The 16,480-nt window shown below is 37.3% G+C and overlaps 1 protein-coding gene across 1 annotated transcript in view; it reads right to left on the bottom strand.

Annotated features, from left to right (window-relative positions):
• Positions 1-5,816: 5,816 nt before the first annotated feature.
• Positions 5,817-16,480, bottom strand: part of SPAST (spastin) — a 161,182-nt gene continuing 150,518 nt past the window's right edge. The window contains exon 17 of the mRNA XM_042780684.1: positions 5,817-5,939. Within this exon, the coding sequence (XP_042636618.1) occupies positions 5,817-5,939 (123 nt within the window). The remainder of the gene's footprint in view (positions 5,940-16,480) is intronic.

Genomic DNA, 16,480 nt, shown 5'->3' on the forward strand with positions numbered 1-16,480 from the left:
ACCACATTTTGTTTATTTGTTCATCTATTGATGGACACCTGTTTCTACCTTTTGGCTATTATGAATGATACTGCTATGAACACTGGTGTGCAGCAATTCTTTGGAATATATACCTAAGAGTGGCATTACTGGGCCTAAATTAATTCTATTTTTACTCTTTGAAGAACCACCTCTTTCCAACAGCACTGTATCTTTTACATTCCCACCAGAAAGCATGAGTGTTTCAGTTTCTCTACATCTGCACCAACAAATAATTTTCCATTTTTTTTTTTTTATGACAGACATACTGTTGTTATTGTTGTTGTTATGTGCCGTTGAGTCGGCCCCGACTCATAGCGACCCCTCCTTGGGTTTCTGAGGCGGTATCCCTACGGAAGTAGATTGCCCAACCTTCCTTCCGAGGAGTGGCTGGTGGGTTTTAACCACCAGCCCTCTGGTTAGCAGTCAAGTGCCTTAGGCACTATGCTACCAGAGCTCCTGACAGACATACTAGAGGGTGTAAAATAGTGTCTCATTATGGAATTCATTTGCATTTCCCAATGCCTAATGTTGTTAAGGATCTTTTCATATGCTTATTTGCCATTTGTCTATCTTATTTGGAGAAATATCTGAATTGAAGTTCTTTGCCTATTTTTAATTGAGTTCTAAGAGTTCTATTGTGGATAGTAGTCACAAGATTTGCAAATATTCTCTCCATTTTCTTTTTGCTCTTTTGATAATATCATGAACACACCTTTAATTTTTATAAAGTCCAATTTGTCTATTTTTTTCTATTATTGTCTGTGCTCTTGGTGTCACAATGAAGAGCTCACTGCCACATCCAAAGTTTCCCGTTTTCTGCTAAAAATTTAGATTTACATCTTTGATCCATTTTGAGTTGATTTTTGAGTATCATGTAGGGTAAGGTTTTAACCATTCTTTTGCATGTGGATATCCAGTTTTCCTATTGTCACTTGTTGAAAAGATGGCTTTTTCCATTGAAGTGTCTTGGCACCTTTGATGAAAATCAATTGACCATGCAGCATTTGAAGGCCATTTAGATTTTAGTTCTATTTCTCTGCTGAAAATCTCCATCTGTTCATTCATTGTCTCCTTTCCTGTAAATATACTTTTAAGGCTGTTTTAAAACCCTTTTCTGCTAATTGCAACATCTGGGTCATCTGTGCATCTACTTCCATATATTTTCTACTGATTAAGTATCATTTATTTCTTTTCAGGTTGTTATTTTTGTGTATTCAATTTTGTAGGTATGCTGTGAAGATTCTGGATTATTTTCTTTTAAAGAATGGTGTGTTTTGTTCTGGCTGTTCAATTACTAATGAGTAACCTTGATCCTGTGAATGTTTGATTTCATGCTTTGTTATTGAGTTTATTTACATTTTGCCTTAGTCGTCAAACACAGTCTTTAGTCTTAAGGATGTTGCTTTTACTTCTGAGGCCTTTTTTGAATTTCAATGTATAACCCAAAGTGTTTAATAAGTCCTTTGTATTAATTTTCTGAGTCTCTGGGTGATGCAAACAGCTAGATGCTTGGATACTAACCAAAATGTTGGTGGTTGAATCCACTAAGAGGTGCCTGCCTCAGAAGAAATGTCTGTCGTTCTCCATCTGAAAAGTCACAGCCATTGAAAACTATGCACAGTTCTCATCTCAAACACAGGGGGTTGTTATGAGTTGGAATAGACTCAATGTAAAATGGTTTAGTTTGATGTTGGCTAGTATTAGTTTCTTCAAACTCACTGCTGTTGAGTCAAATCCAATTCATAGTGACTCCCAGTGGGTTTCTGAAGTGGTAAATCTTTATGAAAGAAGGTTGCCCTGTCTTCCTTCCATAGAACAGCTGGTAGTTCTGAAACACCAACCGTCTGATTAGCAGTCAAATGCCTTAGGCACTACGCCATGAGAGCTACTTAGTTTCTTAGGGCTTCCATAACACAGGAACACAAACTGAGTGGCTTAGAATAACACAAATGTAGTCTAGAAGTCCAAATCAAAGTATTGACAGGACCTCACTCCCTCTAAAAGAAGTAAAGAATTCTTCCTTGCCTCACCTGATGTCTCCAGGCATTCCTTGGTTTGAGGCTGAACTATATAATCTCTACTTCCACCTTCACATGACATTCTTGTCTTTTCTCCTTCTAAGGACACTCATTGGACTATAGCCACCCTAATCCAGCATGTTCTCATTTTGACATCCTTAACTACACCTGCATATTAAAGCTTGACAAAATGCTTTTGAATTGTGGTATTGGTGAAGAACACTGAAAATACCATGGACTGCCAGAACAAGCAAACCTGTCCTGGAATAAGTGCAACCAGAATGCTCCCTGGAGAAGGATGTCATGCTTGGTAAAGTGGAAGGGTGAGTGAAAGAGGAGACCCTCAATGACATAGGCTGACACAGTGGCTGCAATGATGGGCTGAAGTATAGCAAGGATTGTGAGGATGATGCAGGACTGGACAGTGTTCTAGTCTGTTTTGCACAGGGTCGCTGCAAGTTGGAGCAACTCAATGGCACCTAACAAGTACATCTGCTAAAACCCTTTTCCAAAATAAGGGCACATTCACAGGTTCTAGGTGGACACATCTTTGAGAGTGAGGCACAATTCTACTAATTACACCCCTCTTAACTTAGTGAAAACTGAATTTCAAACTCTCTCCCTTCAGGACTTCTGCTTAATTCTTTAGACTTCAACAACTGAGTTCCTGTGAACATCAACACTGTAGTTGTGCAGTTTTGGAATCCACCAACAATCTGAATTTGTAGGCAGATGATGGGGGCTTACTGCTCTAATGCTCTCTCCTTTCCAAAATTTCCAGCTTTCCTGGCAACCCCAAATGTCTTCTTGCCCAGTTAGATTGCCATATTGTGCTTAAATTCTATTTTCAAGTATACTGCAGAAACTGTAAATTACTCTTACGGCAAAAATAAGTTACTGAGGATCTCTTAGAGTATCCTTGCCTTCTTTCAAGAATTAGGCTTCATCCAGTTTCAGTCTGCTTTTGGTTGCTCTCCAGTGCCTTCTAAAAATTCATTTTTATATTTTGTTCAGGGTTTAGAATTGTTATTGGCAAGAGAATTAATCTAATAAAAGCTAATCCTTCGTTACCAGTATGGTAACCCCTAAACTCTCAAAAGATTTAATAAAAATATTAAAGGCAAAATAAAATTTATCATTTATTTCCAAATCATTAGGGGGGAATAAAACCTTTTTATACAGCTGAACCCTTTAGTTCATTTCTTTCCAAGAAAAGTACAAAGACCAGAATAAAATTGAAACAAGCATTTAAAGGAAAATCCACTGACTCAGAGTCCAAAAACAAACTATAAATGTCCATTCTACCAAAAGAATTAGTTTTTGTAAAAAATATAAAGTATTTTACACTATAAACAAAGACTGGTATACATATTTACTTGAATTAGAATTCTAGTATCTGCTTTTCCTCCAATTCTTCCCAAGGACAAAGCATATCTGCAAGTCAGAAAGCTAATTACCTCAATGGGCAGACTATCTTAGAATAAGCATTTACTCATAAATATCTGGAAATTTTTTTCTTTCCCTTGGCTCAAATTTCAGTACACTAATAAGGTCACAATCTAAGTCTCATATTAAGTCAGGAAACTTCAGCAACTTCTATCTTTACTGAAAAAGACCAAACTAGTTCCATACCTCCTACTATATCATTGTTTTCATGGCCCTTCTATCAGAAACATACTACATAAAGTAAAACTTAGGTCAGAGAAGTCACTGAAAATAGTTCTCTAGCACTAAATTCAACTTCAGACTTGATCAAAAGAACAGTAACTTCTACACAGGGATGGCTATTAAAGCAGTAATATAATTTTCTGATTCAACGCTTACGATGATATTGACTTTTAACATCTGAAACCTTTCTCATCTAAAAACTTTCAAATAAAAATAGTGAATGACATTAAATTATCGCAGATACAACTATGATACTTTAAAGGATATGATATTTTAAAAGTTGATTTGAAAACATACAATCCTTTAATATAGTTGACAGTTCTTCAGATATCAATAATGTTAATCCTATTCTAAATGAAATCACAAAATGAAATTACACACTCTACTGAAATGCTTTAATTTGGGATTTTCCCAGTTCTTGTTACCATGTATACTAATTTCCACCTTTCATTATTAATATTTTAAACGATATTAATCAATATATGATAGTTCTGTCTTTAAATTTTGAAAAAATTTACCTCAACTCTCATTTTAATTAATGATTAATGATTAGAGAAGAGGCGTGATTTAAGTTATGGGTAAAAACAGTGCATTAGCCTAAGAAATCATGGATCTTCTCTACTTAGATAAATCTTTAACAAGAACGAGTAACATGAACAAAAGAATGCTTTTATAAGAGTCTTACCTAGTAAGGGCAAGTTCTTGATTTTAACATAGTATGGGAAAAGCAAAAGTGTTTTTCCTAGATGAAAATTCTTACTACTACAAAAAATTTTTTTCCACCCATGACATTTTATGTATCATTTAAGCACCAAAGAAAAATTGTATAAACAAACTTTTAACCAGTAAACTAAGGGCAAATATCCATTTGCCTTTTATAATATTTAAAAGGCCATGATATGAGTGTCTAATTCCTACAGTGACATTTTTATAATAAAAATCCAAGCATATGTATACAAACAAGAAACGGAATTACTGTACATTTTGGGGGAACAAAGAGCAGACTGATAAACTAGAACTTTTGAGTTAATAAAGTGAGGACAAGAAACCTATAAAATGTATGCAATGTATAAAAATTCAGTAACTTTTTAAAGTTTCATTGAAGAGATTAATAATTACCAAGAAAAAAAGATGGTAGTTCTATTGGCTTATAATTATTCCTGTAAACAGTAAGAAAGTTGTTAAGTAATAAATTAGAAACATCTTAGCTCTCCTTATTTCCTTCCTCTTGCACTAGAACCACTTTTAGAGTGGTTAAATTGGTTAAGTTTAAGAGTAATTCTAGCAGAAAATAAATTCCCTATCAGGAATAAGTTAACAGTCTACAATAGATTTTTGACAAGTAAAAGAAAAAAATACTGCAGGTCACATGAGGATTGGTCTACACAGGTATGGCAGAGCAACTCGTTTAAACCTTCAACTCTTCTGTTTTACCAGATTTGCTTTGTTGCTATCACAATGTTTTCTAAATTGTTTGGTAGCAAGGTGATAGAAAAACAAATTAAAATGAACACAACAATTTAACGTGTGGCTATTTATGAAGAAGAAAAAACCCTCAAAATACTTTTTCCTACATGACATAGGAAAACTTTTCATTTGGCACAATCAATTTGTAAAAAGAGAAGAAAAAACAACAGTGAAACTTCTTGTGTTTGGCATTCCAATAATCCATAGTTAAGACAACAGTAGGAAAGGCAAATAGGAAAAATGCGATTATATTGAGAAAAGACATCAGAAGACAAACAAAATGCTCTTGTGTCTTCTATTATTCACTCTCTCTGTAATACTTTCATCTGCAACACAATATACAAATGATTATTTACATTACAATTATATTGGTAGAGAAGACCATCATCAGTTCTTGTTGTGCTCTTAACAGTGCCCATTGTAGTAATCATGACCATAGAGGCAAGGAGGCCTTAAACAACAAAATATTCTATATGCATTGTATATTTTATTTAAATTTGTTTTATGGTTCATCTTCAAGTTTAGTGCACAAATAAACTGTAAGACTGAGAAGTCCTGTAAACTTAGGTTGATTTTCCATGGCTGGTAACTAATTGCTCATTGAAGATCGTGTTTTCTTGGTAACTAAAATGTTCTACTTCCTTAAACCGTGGTATCTCCAAAGTCCTTGTTCCAACGTATGTATGCTTCTAACGTTTGAGGGCTCACGCTGCGTTTTATCTTTTTCAAGGATTCAGTGAAATCAGATAATCGAATATTCCTCATCTAGATACAAAAAAATAAACATGATAATACAAATTATGAACACATATCCAGTAGTTAATCCAACAATTATGTTGCTGTTTATTAACGTAGTTACTATATATTGATGTGTTCCTAGAAAATTATGCTTTTAATATATTTTATATATTATCATAAATTAAGCAAGTTTGCTATATAAAGAAAATCTTACCAAAAAAGCTGTATAAAATATTTTTATTATTTGTACCTAAATTCTTTAGTATTACATTTTAAGGCATAGTTTTTCTCAGCATCAAAACAAAACATACTCATAAAATTTTTGAAAAAATACACACCGGTAGAAAAAAATAATCATTCACAATTCTATCAGTGAGATATATCACTCTTTGGCTTATTTCCTTCTAGTATTTTTTTCTATACATAGCTGCATGGAATTCTGCATTCTTAAGTCTCAGTTACTGCAAGCAGACTAGCTAAATCCATGTTAAAACTGTTAGAAAAGAAATGGCAGGTTTCACAACAAACATATGAGACTTTTTGGGAAATACTACTCTTTAGCCATATGCAGGATGCTTGTATATGAAACTCTTTAATATTAATATTGCATTTAATATTATTTGGTTTTATTTCCTGACATTTTAAATTGGCTTTTGAAAATGTAGACTGAAATAAGATTGATTTAACAAATATCTACATTTACCTAAGGATTTTTAAAAGACAAAACAGAGTTTGGCACAAACTGATCTGTATTAAAAATTATCACTAGTATATACACATGTACTTGACCTCTAAATAAGAAGTTAAAGGAGTTTAAGATGTTGTTGTTGTTGTTGTTTTGCTGTCGAGTCGGCCCCGACTCATAGCGACCCCTCCTTGGGTTTCCGAGGCAGTATCACTACAGAAGTAGGATTGCCCAACCTTCCTTCCGAGTTTAAGATACAACTTGAAAAACTAGCATTTATCTATATTATCAATTACTCTAAGAGCTAGCTCTGGGGTGTCATAGTGCCTAAGGCTTTGACTGCTAACCAGAAGGCTGGCGGTTCAAACCAACCTTATAAAACCCCATCTAACTACTTGATAACTCCATGAATAGAGATTAAAAAATCACCTACACTTATAATTTGCAACCTCATCTGAAAAATATTAGCTAAAAATTGAAAGGATATGTAGTTACCACATGGTTATCATATGAATGCTACCTGTTTCTTATTTCAATGTAAAACACACACTGGCTCTTCTGAAGTCCAAGGTGTAGAAGCATGAATGTAATGAGGGTATTTATTACCTATGATATTCCTGAATAAAATTTGTTTTACAAATTAAGGTTTAAGAGCTTTTGATGAAATTTTAATTTAAATGTATACTTTGGTATGTGTATAGATATATGAAATTTATATAGATATATTTTAAAGTCAGTAAGAGACTAATATATCCAACAGGTAAAAGCAAATGATGCTATTTCAGTAAAGCAGATAAAATGAATAGCACAGATTTCTTATCAAAATACTATTTATTAATAAACTTGGGAGTTCTGGTGGCATAGTGCCTAAGCCATCTGATTACTAAACAGAAGGTTGGCAGTTCAAACCCACCAGCCACTCCTTGGAAGGAAGATTGGGCAATCTATTTCCATAGTGATACCACCTCGGAAACCCAAGGAAGGGTCTCTGTGAGTCAGATATAATTCAATGGCAATGAGTTTGGGTTTTTTTTTTTTTTAATTAATAAACTTAAATTGAATGAAAATCGTGTTTTTAAAATAAAATGTTTATCCCAAATTTATAACCAACAATTTTTTAAAATTTATTATTTATTGTGATGTGGGTGAAGATTTACAGAGCAAATTTGCTTTTCATAAAGCAGTTCACATATACTTTGTCGCATGTCATTGACCACAGTTTACCACAATGCAACAGGTCCCCTCCCACTTCCTCCCCAAAGTTACTTCTTCCCAGTGTCCATCCCTCCATACTCTCCTGCCCCCTGAGCTGTCCTGTGCATAAGCAGCCCTTCCTTCTCCCATGCTTGTTCTCTCCAGGGCGTGTGTCTACTTGAGGTAAATGTTTAACTCACATGCCTGTACTTTTAACCAACAAGTTTTGGTACCACTCTTTAAAAACACAAAGATTCCAATATAAGGATTTGAGTTTCTATTCTTACAAACTATAAAAGACAAACCAAGTTCATCTAACCAAAATTTATGTTTGTCAGTATCAAACAATGTGAGTTGTTAAAGTTGTACCAAATACATGAGTAGCAACTGGGGTCTTAAAAGCTTTCAAGCAGCCGTCTAAGATGCAGCTAATGGTCTCCTATCACTGGAAGTGAAGAGTGCATTAAAAAAAAAAAAAAGGCATTTAGAAGCAATCAGCCCTAGGACATGATGGCCCTCGAGACCAGAAGAACTAGATGGTGCCTGGCTACCAATGCCAATCACTCAGGAAAGGAACAAATCAGGAGACCCTGGATAGAGTGGGAGGAAAAACATGGAACAAAATGCAAAAATTCAATAATGACCAGAATTACTGGTCGGATGGACTCTGGTGCGAACCTCCAATACTATGGCCCTGGGATATATAATGGGACTGGAATAAAACTCACTCCCAGGAGCTGGCTCTCGCCCAACAGTAAACAACATGTACACGCAGACCACTCAACCCAGGGTGACACATTCACACACTCTATGGAAATGCATCCCTGGAGCAATCAACCACAGGGCACCAGAGAGGCAACATTCCCACTGAGGAAATGCAGGACACACAGGAGTGCATAACGATTGGGGGGAGGGGGTTGTTATTACTGGGTAGGGAGGAGAGGAAAGTGGGTTAGGGTTGGAGATGGTAAATAGGGAGTGAAACTAAATGTACACGTAATGTTGAATGTAAAACAAACTCTGCTCTGTAAACCTGCACCTAAAGCACAATAAAAAAAATAATTATAAATACAATAAAGTTGTACCAAATACAGTTGAATAAAATTTCAGTATATAACTTTAGAGGGGAGCTCTGGTAGCATAGTGCCTAAGGCACTTGACTGCTAACCAGAAGACTGGTGGTTCAAATCCACCAGCCACTCCTCGAAAGAAAGGTTGGGCAATCTACTTCCATAGTGATACTGCCTCGGAAACCCAAGGAGGGGTTGCTATGAGTCGGGTCTGGCACATAACAACAACAACTTTAGAGACCAAACAACTTTTGTTTTTCTTTACCTGCGTAATAAAATGCCACTACCAAACACACTGTACTTATTAGGTATTTTAAAACTATTTTAATGGATACATGTAGGGCTTACTCTGTACCAGATTCTTTTTAGGTGCCTTATAAGTATTAACTCATAAGTAAGGACTAACAGCTCAGAGCTACTATACCAAATCAGTAATATCAAAACTACTATACTGAAAATAAACACTGGACAAAAGTATGGAGTTGAACCAAAAATTATAGCAATGTAACCTGACTATATATAGTTAGTGGGATGGTCAAAAAGGTACCAGTGTTTAGATTTCTTGTCATTCACTCAGTAGTTCTATAGTTTTAGTTCTTAGTTAAAATAATGTACTTTTTAAAATGGTGTATTTTTAGATGAGAAATTTAAAAATTCAAGCAAATCTGTTACATAGTAATACTGAAATAAATGCATTGTATTGGAATAAATTCATGATGTTTAAAATATATGTATATTTGCAGGCTCTTGAGATGGTAATGGGCTAACTAAACAGTGCTAATAAAAAACAAAGAAGCATGCATTGCTATATCTAGAGGATTAACATTATTCTCCATTAAAAAAAAAAAAAAAAGATTCCTAGAGTTACTGATTTCCTAGTTTCAAACAGGTAAATTCAAAATGGATTTTTTTTTAAGCCTGGATTAACTTGCTGCTCCCAGAAAGCAAGAGTGTTTTTTGAAGTTCTGAAGTAGTTCTTTCAACACTACTTCATTCATCCCAATTTAAAAGGAGATTTCACTAGCCAAATGTGACCCTTTAAGCATTATATATAGAGAGAGGTGGTAGGCAGTTTCTCACGCCTCCGAATGATCCTCACACCTCGGTAATTATCCTTTCCTAATCCCTTCCAGTTGAGTGTGGACTAGACCTGGACCTAGTGACTTGCTCCTAATAAAGAGAAAACAGCCAAAGTGATGGGATCTCACTCCCAGGCCTAAGTTATAAAGACTATGATATCCATCTAGCTGACATTCTCTCTCACCTTCTTGGCGCTCTTGCTTTGATGAAGCAAATTGCCATGCTGGACAGGTCCATGTGGCAAGGAACTGAGGAGAGTCTCCCACCAACTGTCAGTGAAAACTGAGGCATTCAGTTCAACAGTGCCCAAGGAAATGAATCCAGTCAACAAGCACATGAGTGAGCTTAGAAGCAAAACCTTCTCTAGTTGAACCTTAAAATCACTACAGCTCTAGCCAACACCTTGACTGTAGCCTCGTAAGACCATGAAGCAGAGGACCCAGCTAAGCTGTGCCAGGATTCCTGACTCACAGAAATCGTGAGATAATAAATGTGTGTGGGGATTGGATTTGTGGTAAATATATATATAACAAAACATTTGCCATTTGATGGAGGAACACACCATGCTCGTGGATAGGAAGATTGAACATTGTGAAAATGTCAATTCTACCCAAAGCAATCTATACATTCAATGCAATCTCTACCCAGATCCCATCAATTCTTTAAGGATATGGAAAAACCAATCACTATCTTTATATGCAAAGGAACGAGACTTGGATAAGCAAAGCACTAGTGAAGAACAAAGTAGGAGGTCTCACATTGCTGGATCTCAAAACCTACTATGTAGCCACAGTAGTCAAAACTGCCTGGTATTGGTATAATGACAGACACATAGACCAATGGAATAGAATTGAGAACCCAGAAATAGACTCATCGACCTATGGTCAGCTAATTTTTGACAAATGGCCAAAATCCATTAAATGGGGAAGAGAACGTTTGTTTAATAAATGGTGTTGGCAAAACTGGAGATCCATTTGCAGAAATATGAAACAAGATCTGTACATCACATCATACACAAAAATGAACTCCAGGTGAATCAGAGATTTAAATGTGAAACCTAAAACTGTAACGTTCCTCAAGGAAAAACTAGGGGTAAATTTAGGGACCCTAATATACGGCATAAATAGACTATCAAGCATAACCGAAAATGCACAAGCAGAAGAGAATCTAGATGAATGGGACCCTCTAAAAATTAAATTTTTATGTGCTTCCAAAGACTTCTTCAAAAGAATCAAAAGAGAACCTACAGACTGGGAAATAATATTCGGCAATGACATACATATCTGACAAGAGACTTATCTCTAGAATATATAGAAAACTCCAACACTTCAACAACAAAAAGACAAATAATCCAATGAAAAAATAGGCAGCAGACATGAATAGACACTTCACCAAAGAGGATACTCAGGCATCCAACAAACACATGAAGAAATGCTCATGATCATTAGCCATTAGAGAGATGCAAATCAAAACAATGAGATACCATCTTGTCCCAACACTAGTAGCAAAGTTCAACAAGACAGAAAATAACAGCACTGTTGGTGGGATAGTAAAATGGTACAACCATTGTGGCAAATGATATGGCATTTCCTTAAAAAACTGAGAACAGAAATACCATTTGACCCAGCAATTCCATTACTAGAAATATATCCTAAAGAGGTAAGAGGCAGGCAGCACAATTCACTATAGCAAGGAGATGGAAACAGCCTAAAGGCCCATCAACAGATGAATGGATAACCAAATTATGGTACATGCACACAATGGAATACTATGCTACATTAAAGAACAATGAAGGATATGCAAATCATCTCACAATGTGGATGAGCCTAGAAGACATTATGCTGAGTGAAATAATTCAACTGCAGAAGGACAAGTACTGTACGAGCCCATTACTGTAAAAAGACAAAGAAGGGTTTGCTTAAGAAAGGGAACTCACTTTACTTACTAGGTTACTGGGGAGGGCAGGGAAAGGGGTGGGATTAATTTCGGGCTAGTTGGGGCCCACACACTGATGTGGGTAAGGGGAGGGATGGTTAGAAAGAGTCTGTGACCACCATAATAACATTAGGAAAAGGGAGGACACCAAATTGTGCACATAAGATATAGATGACAGACGCTAGTACCAATATATCCACAATACTGCATTACCATTAATACCAAATACCACACTACAGATAAACACATAGACATCTCAAAAGATCAGATGGGGGTCAGTGAAAAGGATTATACTCCAGACCAAGGACAGATTCAGCTGAGGCTAATTTTGCACAGATACCAGTGATACAAAATACTCACAATCCTTACAGAAACAACAGAAGACAGAGTAATCCCCTCACAGACAGCCAGATACTGTGGAAGAGAGATCCAATGGATCTACCAACTCAGAACCATAAGTACCGGGGGACACCAGACTCAATTGGCACAACAAAATACATACAAATCTTGTTCCTTAACCTACATTGGTGAGTAGCGACTAGGGTCTTAAAAGCTTTCAAGCAGCCATCTTAAGATGCAGCTAATGGTCTCCTATCGTCAGAAAGAAAGAAGAGTGCAAAAAACCAAGGGTATTTGGAAGCAATCAGCCCTAGGACATGGTGGACCTTGAGACCAGAAGAACTAGATGGTGCTTAGCTACCCATGCCAACCACTCGGGAAAGTATCAAAACCAGAGATCTTGGATAGAGTGGGAGGAAAAACGTGGAAAAAAATCCAAATGACCAGAATCACTGGTCAGATGGAGTCTGGTGAGACCCCCAATAATTTGGGCCTGGAATAAAACTCACTCCCATGAGCTGGCTCTCAGCCCAATAGTAAACAAGATGTACACGCACATCACTCAACCCAGGGTGATGCACCTACATTGTCTATGGATATGTATTCCTTGGAGCAATAGACCACAGGGCACCAGAGAAGCAACACTCGCATGAAGGAAACGCAGGACACACAGGAGTGCATAACTATGAAGGGCACGGTGGTGGTGGTGGGGTTACTGGGCAGGGAGGGGAGGAGAGTGGGTTGTGGTTGGGGATGGTAACTGGGGAGTGAAACTAAATGTACATGCAATGTTGAATGTAAAACAAAACTCTGCTCTGTAAACTTGCACCCAAAGCACAATTTAAAAAATAAAAAGAAGAAAATAACAAATGGTGGAGAGGATGTGGAGACTGGGACTCTCATACACTGCTGGTGGGACTGTAATATGGTACAACCACTGTGGAAAGCAGTATGGTGATTCCTTAAAAAGTTGGAATTAGAAATACCATTCTAATTACTAGGTATATATCCTAAAGAAGTGAGAACCAGGACAAGAACAGATACGTACACAACCATGTTCATCGCATTACAACAGCCAAAAGATGGAAAAAACCTAGGTGTCCACCAACTGAGGAATGGATAACCAAACTATGGTACATACACATAATGAGATACTATGCAACCCTAAAGAACAACGTAGAATCTGCAAAACACCACATAACATGGATGAACTTGGAGGATATCATGCTGAGTGAAGTAAGTCAATCACAGAAGGACAAGTATTGTATTAGTCCACTATTATAAAAAGTCAAGGAAAGGTTTATCTATGGAAGGAAATTCTCTTTGCTGGTTACCAGGGGTGGGAGGGGAGCGGAGGGAACATTGTTAGATAGGTAGAGACAAGTATTAAGTTAAGAGAGGGGCAATGTACCAAGTCTAAGTGATCAACACGGTGGCACTGAGGAAGAGGAAAACAGAGAGATACATGGGAGATACAGAAAACAAAGATGAAGCCTTTGCACATACAGTACAGTGTTGTCAATGAAGGCAAACACGGATATATGGGTGGATAGATGGGTGGACAGGCTGAACTATTAGGTATGTCTATGCAGGGGAGAGTGTGCCCAGGACCATGTATAGGGTTGGCAGACAATGTTTCTCCAAGTATACTGGTATGTTCTGTAAGAATGTCCAGGTATATGTAGAGCTGACAAGGTACAGGTTGTAGGCACTTCTTGGCCACAGCCAGCTACCCAGAGGGAGTGAGTAGTTGGAACTGTGGTCTCGGGACCATAGGTACAGGGGACATCATGCTCAACTGGCATAACATACTACCCAAAACACTGTTCCTCATTCCTCCATGCAAAGACATACCTAATAGTTCAGCCTGTCCACCCATCTATCCACACGTATATCCATGTTTGCCTTCACTAACAATGCAGTACTATATGTGCAGAGGGTTCATCTTTGTTGTCTGAACCTCCCATGTACTTCTCTATGTCTTCCTTTTCCTTACTGTCACCGTGTTGATCACTCACTACTTTGGTGAGTAGTGACTGGGATCTTAAAAGCTTGCAAGCAGCCATTTAGATGCAATGATGGGTCTCTCCTCATCCAGAACAAAGAATGAAGAAAACCAAGGACACATGGAAGCAATTAGTCCAAGGGACTGGGACACCATGTGATCCTCAGCCTATATGACTATGAGATCAGAAGAACTAGATGGTGCCCAGCAACTACTGTCAACCCCTTGGAGGGGGATCTATATAGGAGATCTTGGATAAAGTGGGAGGACAATGTGGAACAAAATTCAAAATCATTTGGAAAAATAAAAGGGGGGGGGGGACTAGGTTTGCTGGTCTGATAGAGCCTGATGGAACCATTGAGACTATGGCCCCTAGCTGCCCTTTACGTCTGGAATTGAACCCACTCCTGTGGCTTCCGGCCAAACAAAAGACAGGTATATGAGATGAACCATCTGCACTAGGTAGCTACACTCCTTGGAGAGAACAATCATGGGAGAATAGAAGAGCTGTGTATGCACAGGGAGACATCTCAGGGGGCAGAAGTGCATGGAGAGAAGGACACAGGGAAGAGGTAAGTATGGGGAGGAAGTGGGAGGGAAGCTGTTGCATTGTGGCAAATTGTAGTCAATGTCATGAAGTAAAGTGTATGTGAACTGCTGTATGGAAAGTGAAATTTGCTCCTTAAGCTTTCGCCCAAATCACAATAAAAGGAAAACAAAACATCTGCCATTTGAACATTTTTTTGTATGTACAATTCAGTGACAATACTGATACTCAACATGTGCAACCCATCACTACTATCTATTTCCACATTTTTCTATTACCCTTAGCAGAAATTCAGTGTCCCTTAAGTGATGACTCCCCAACTAATTCTCCCCTGGTAACCACTAATAAACTTTAATCTCTATTCATTTGCCTATTCGGGGTATGTCATGGAAGTGGATCATACAGTATTTCCCTTTTGTGTCTGACTTATTTCACTCAGCATAATGTTTTCAAGGTTCATCCCTGTTGTAGCAACCCTCATTGGGTTTCCAAGGCAGTAAATATTTATGGAAATAGATTGCCGAGTCTTGCTTCCACAGAGTGGCTTTAAGGGCTTGAACCACCAACCTTCTAGTTAGCAGTCAGATGCGTCAGGCACTGTGCTTACCAGAACTCCTTTCTCTTTATGGCCGAGTAATATTCCACTGTAGGTATGCATCATATTTTATTTATACAGTCATCTGCTGATAAATGTTTAGGTTGTTTCTACCTTTTGGCTATTGTGAACAATGCTGCAATAAATAATGATGCACAAGTAAGTTGCTTTTAGGTTTTTTTTAGGTGTATATCCAGGAGAGGAAGTGCTGGGTCATCTGGTAGTTCTGTTTAGCTTTTTGAGGTACCACCAACCTGTTTATCCACCGGGGTTACAATATTTTATATACCCACAAGCAATAATGTGTGATATTTTATGCTGTAATTTTGGGGTAATGTGCTATGGATACTATTATATAATTTATATTGTATATATTATATATATATTATGATAATTAATACAACAGAATTATCTTGTTTTAAAGTCATGAGACCATAATAGTTCTTTAAAAAAGGAAAGAGACTTAAAATTTCTTTACTTCAAATAAACATAAATTATTTTTAGGCTGACTTTGTTCATCGAAGAGAAATGTTCAATTTTATGTATCTTCTCAGGGTAGGTAAAAATACTTATACACAAGACTAGCAGAGTCACCACCAATGGAAAACAGGTCTCTTTTCTCATGAAATAATGATGGGCAGTGTTAGGCAGGAAGATAGGACAGGAGGGCTGCCCTGGCGGTGTAGGCCCGAAGGGAGGAGTAAAGAGAGGGGCAGAATATTTAAGGAGGTTAATGAGCTAACACCTGCAACAGCCCAAACCACCTGTGTGGCCTGGCCAATCAAAATTAAGCAGAATGACCACAGACTCAGGAACCTGAGGTTTTGGGAAATTGCCTAATTTGGAGCATATGCAGAAGTCTCATACCTCTAACCCAAAGTAACCTTATGATGTGGCCATACCATTATAATCTTACCAGCACCACCTTCTCATGTGGTTTCAATTTGGATTTCATGTGGAACATGTGCAGAAGGCCTCTTAGGGACCTATCACTCAACAGACTCCACCCTGCGTTAAGAATGCTCCTTCATGGCAATGTACCAAATGTGAGTGACCAATATGGCAGCATTGAGGATGAGAAAGACATAGAGAGTTACATGGGCAGTACAGACAACAAA

The sequence above is a fragment of the Orycteropus afer genome, unplaced genomic scaffold (genome assembly GCF_000298275.1).
Source record: "Orycteropus afer afer isolate SDZICR_OR568_19922 unplaced genomic scaffold, OryAfe1.0 scaffold00054, whole genome shotgun sequence".
Taxonomy (NCBI): Eukaryota; Metazoa; Chordata; class Mammalia; order Tubulidentata; family Orycteropodidae; genus Orycteropus; species Orycteropus afer.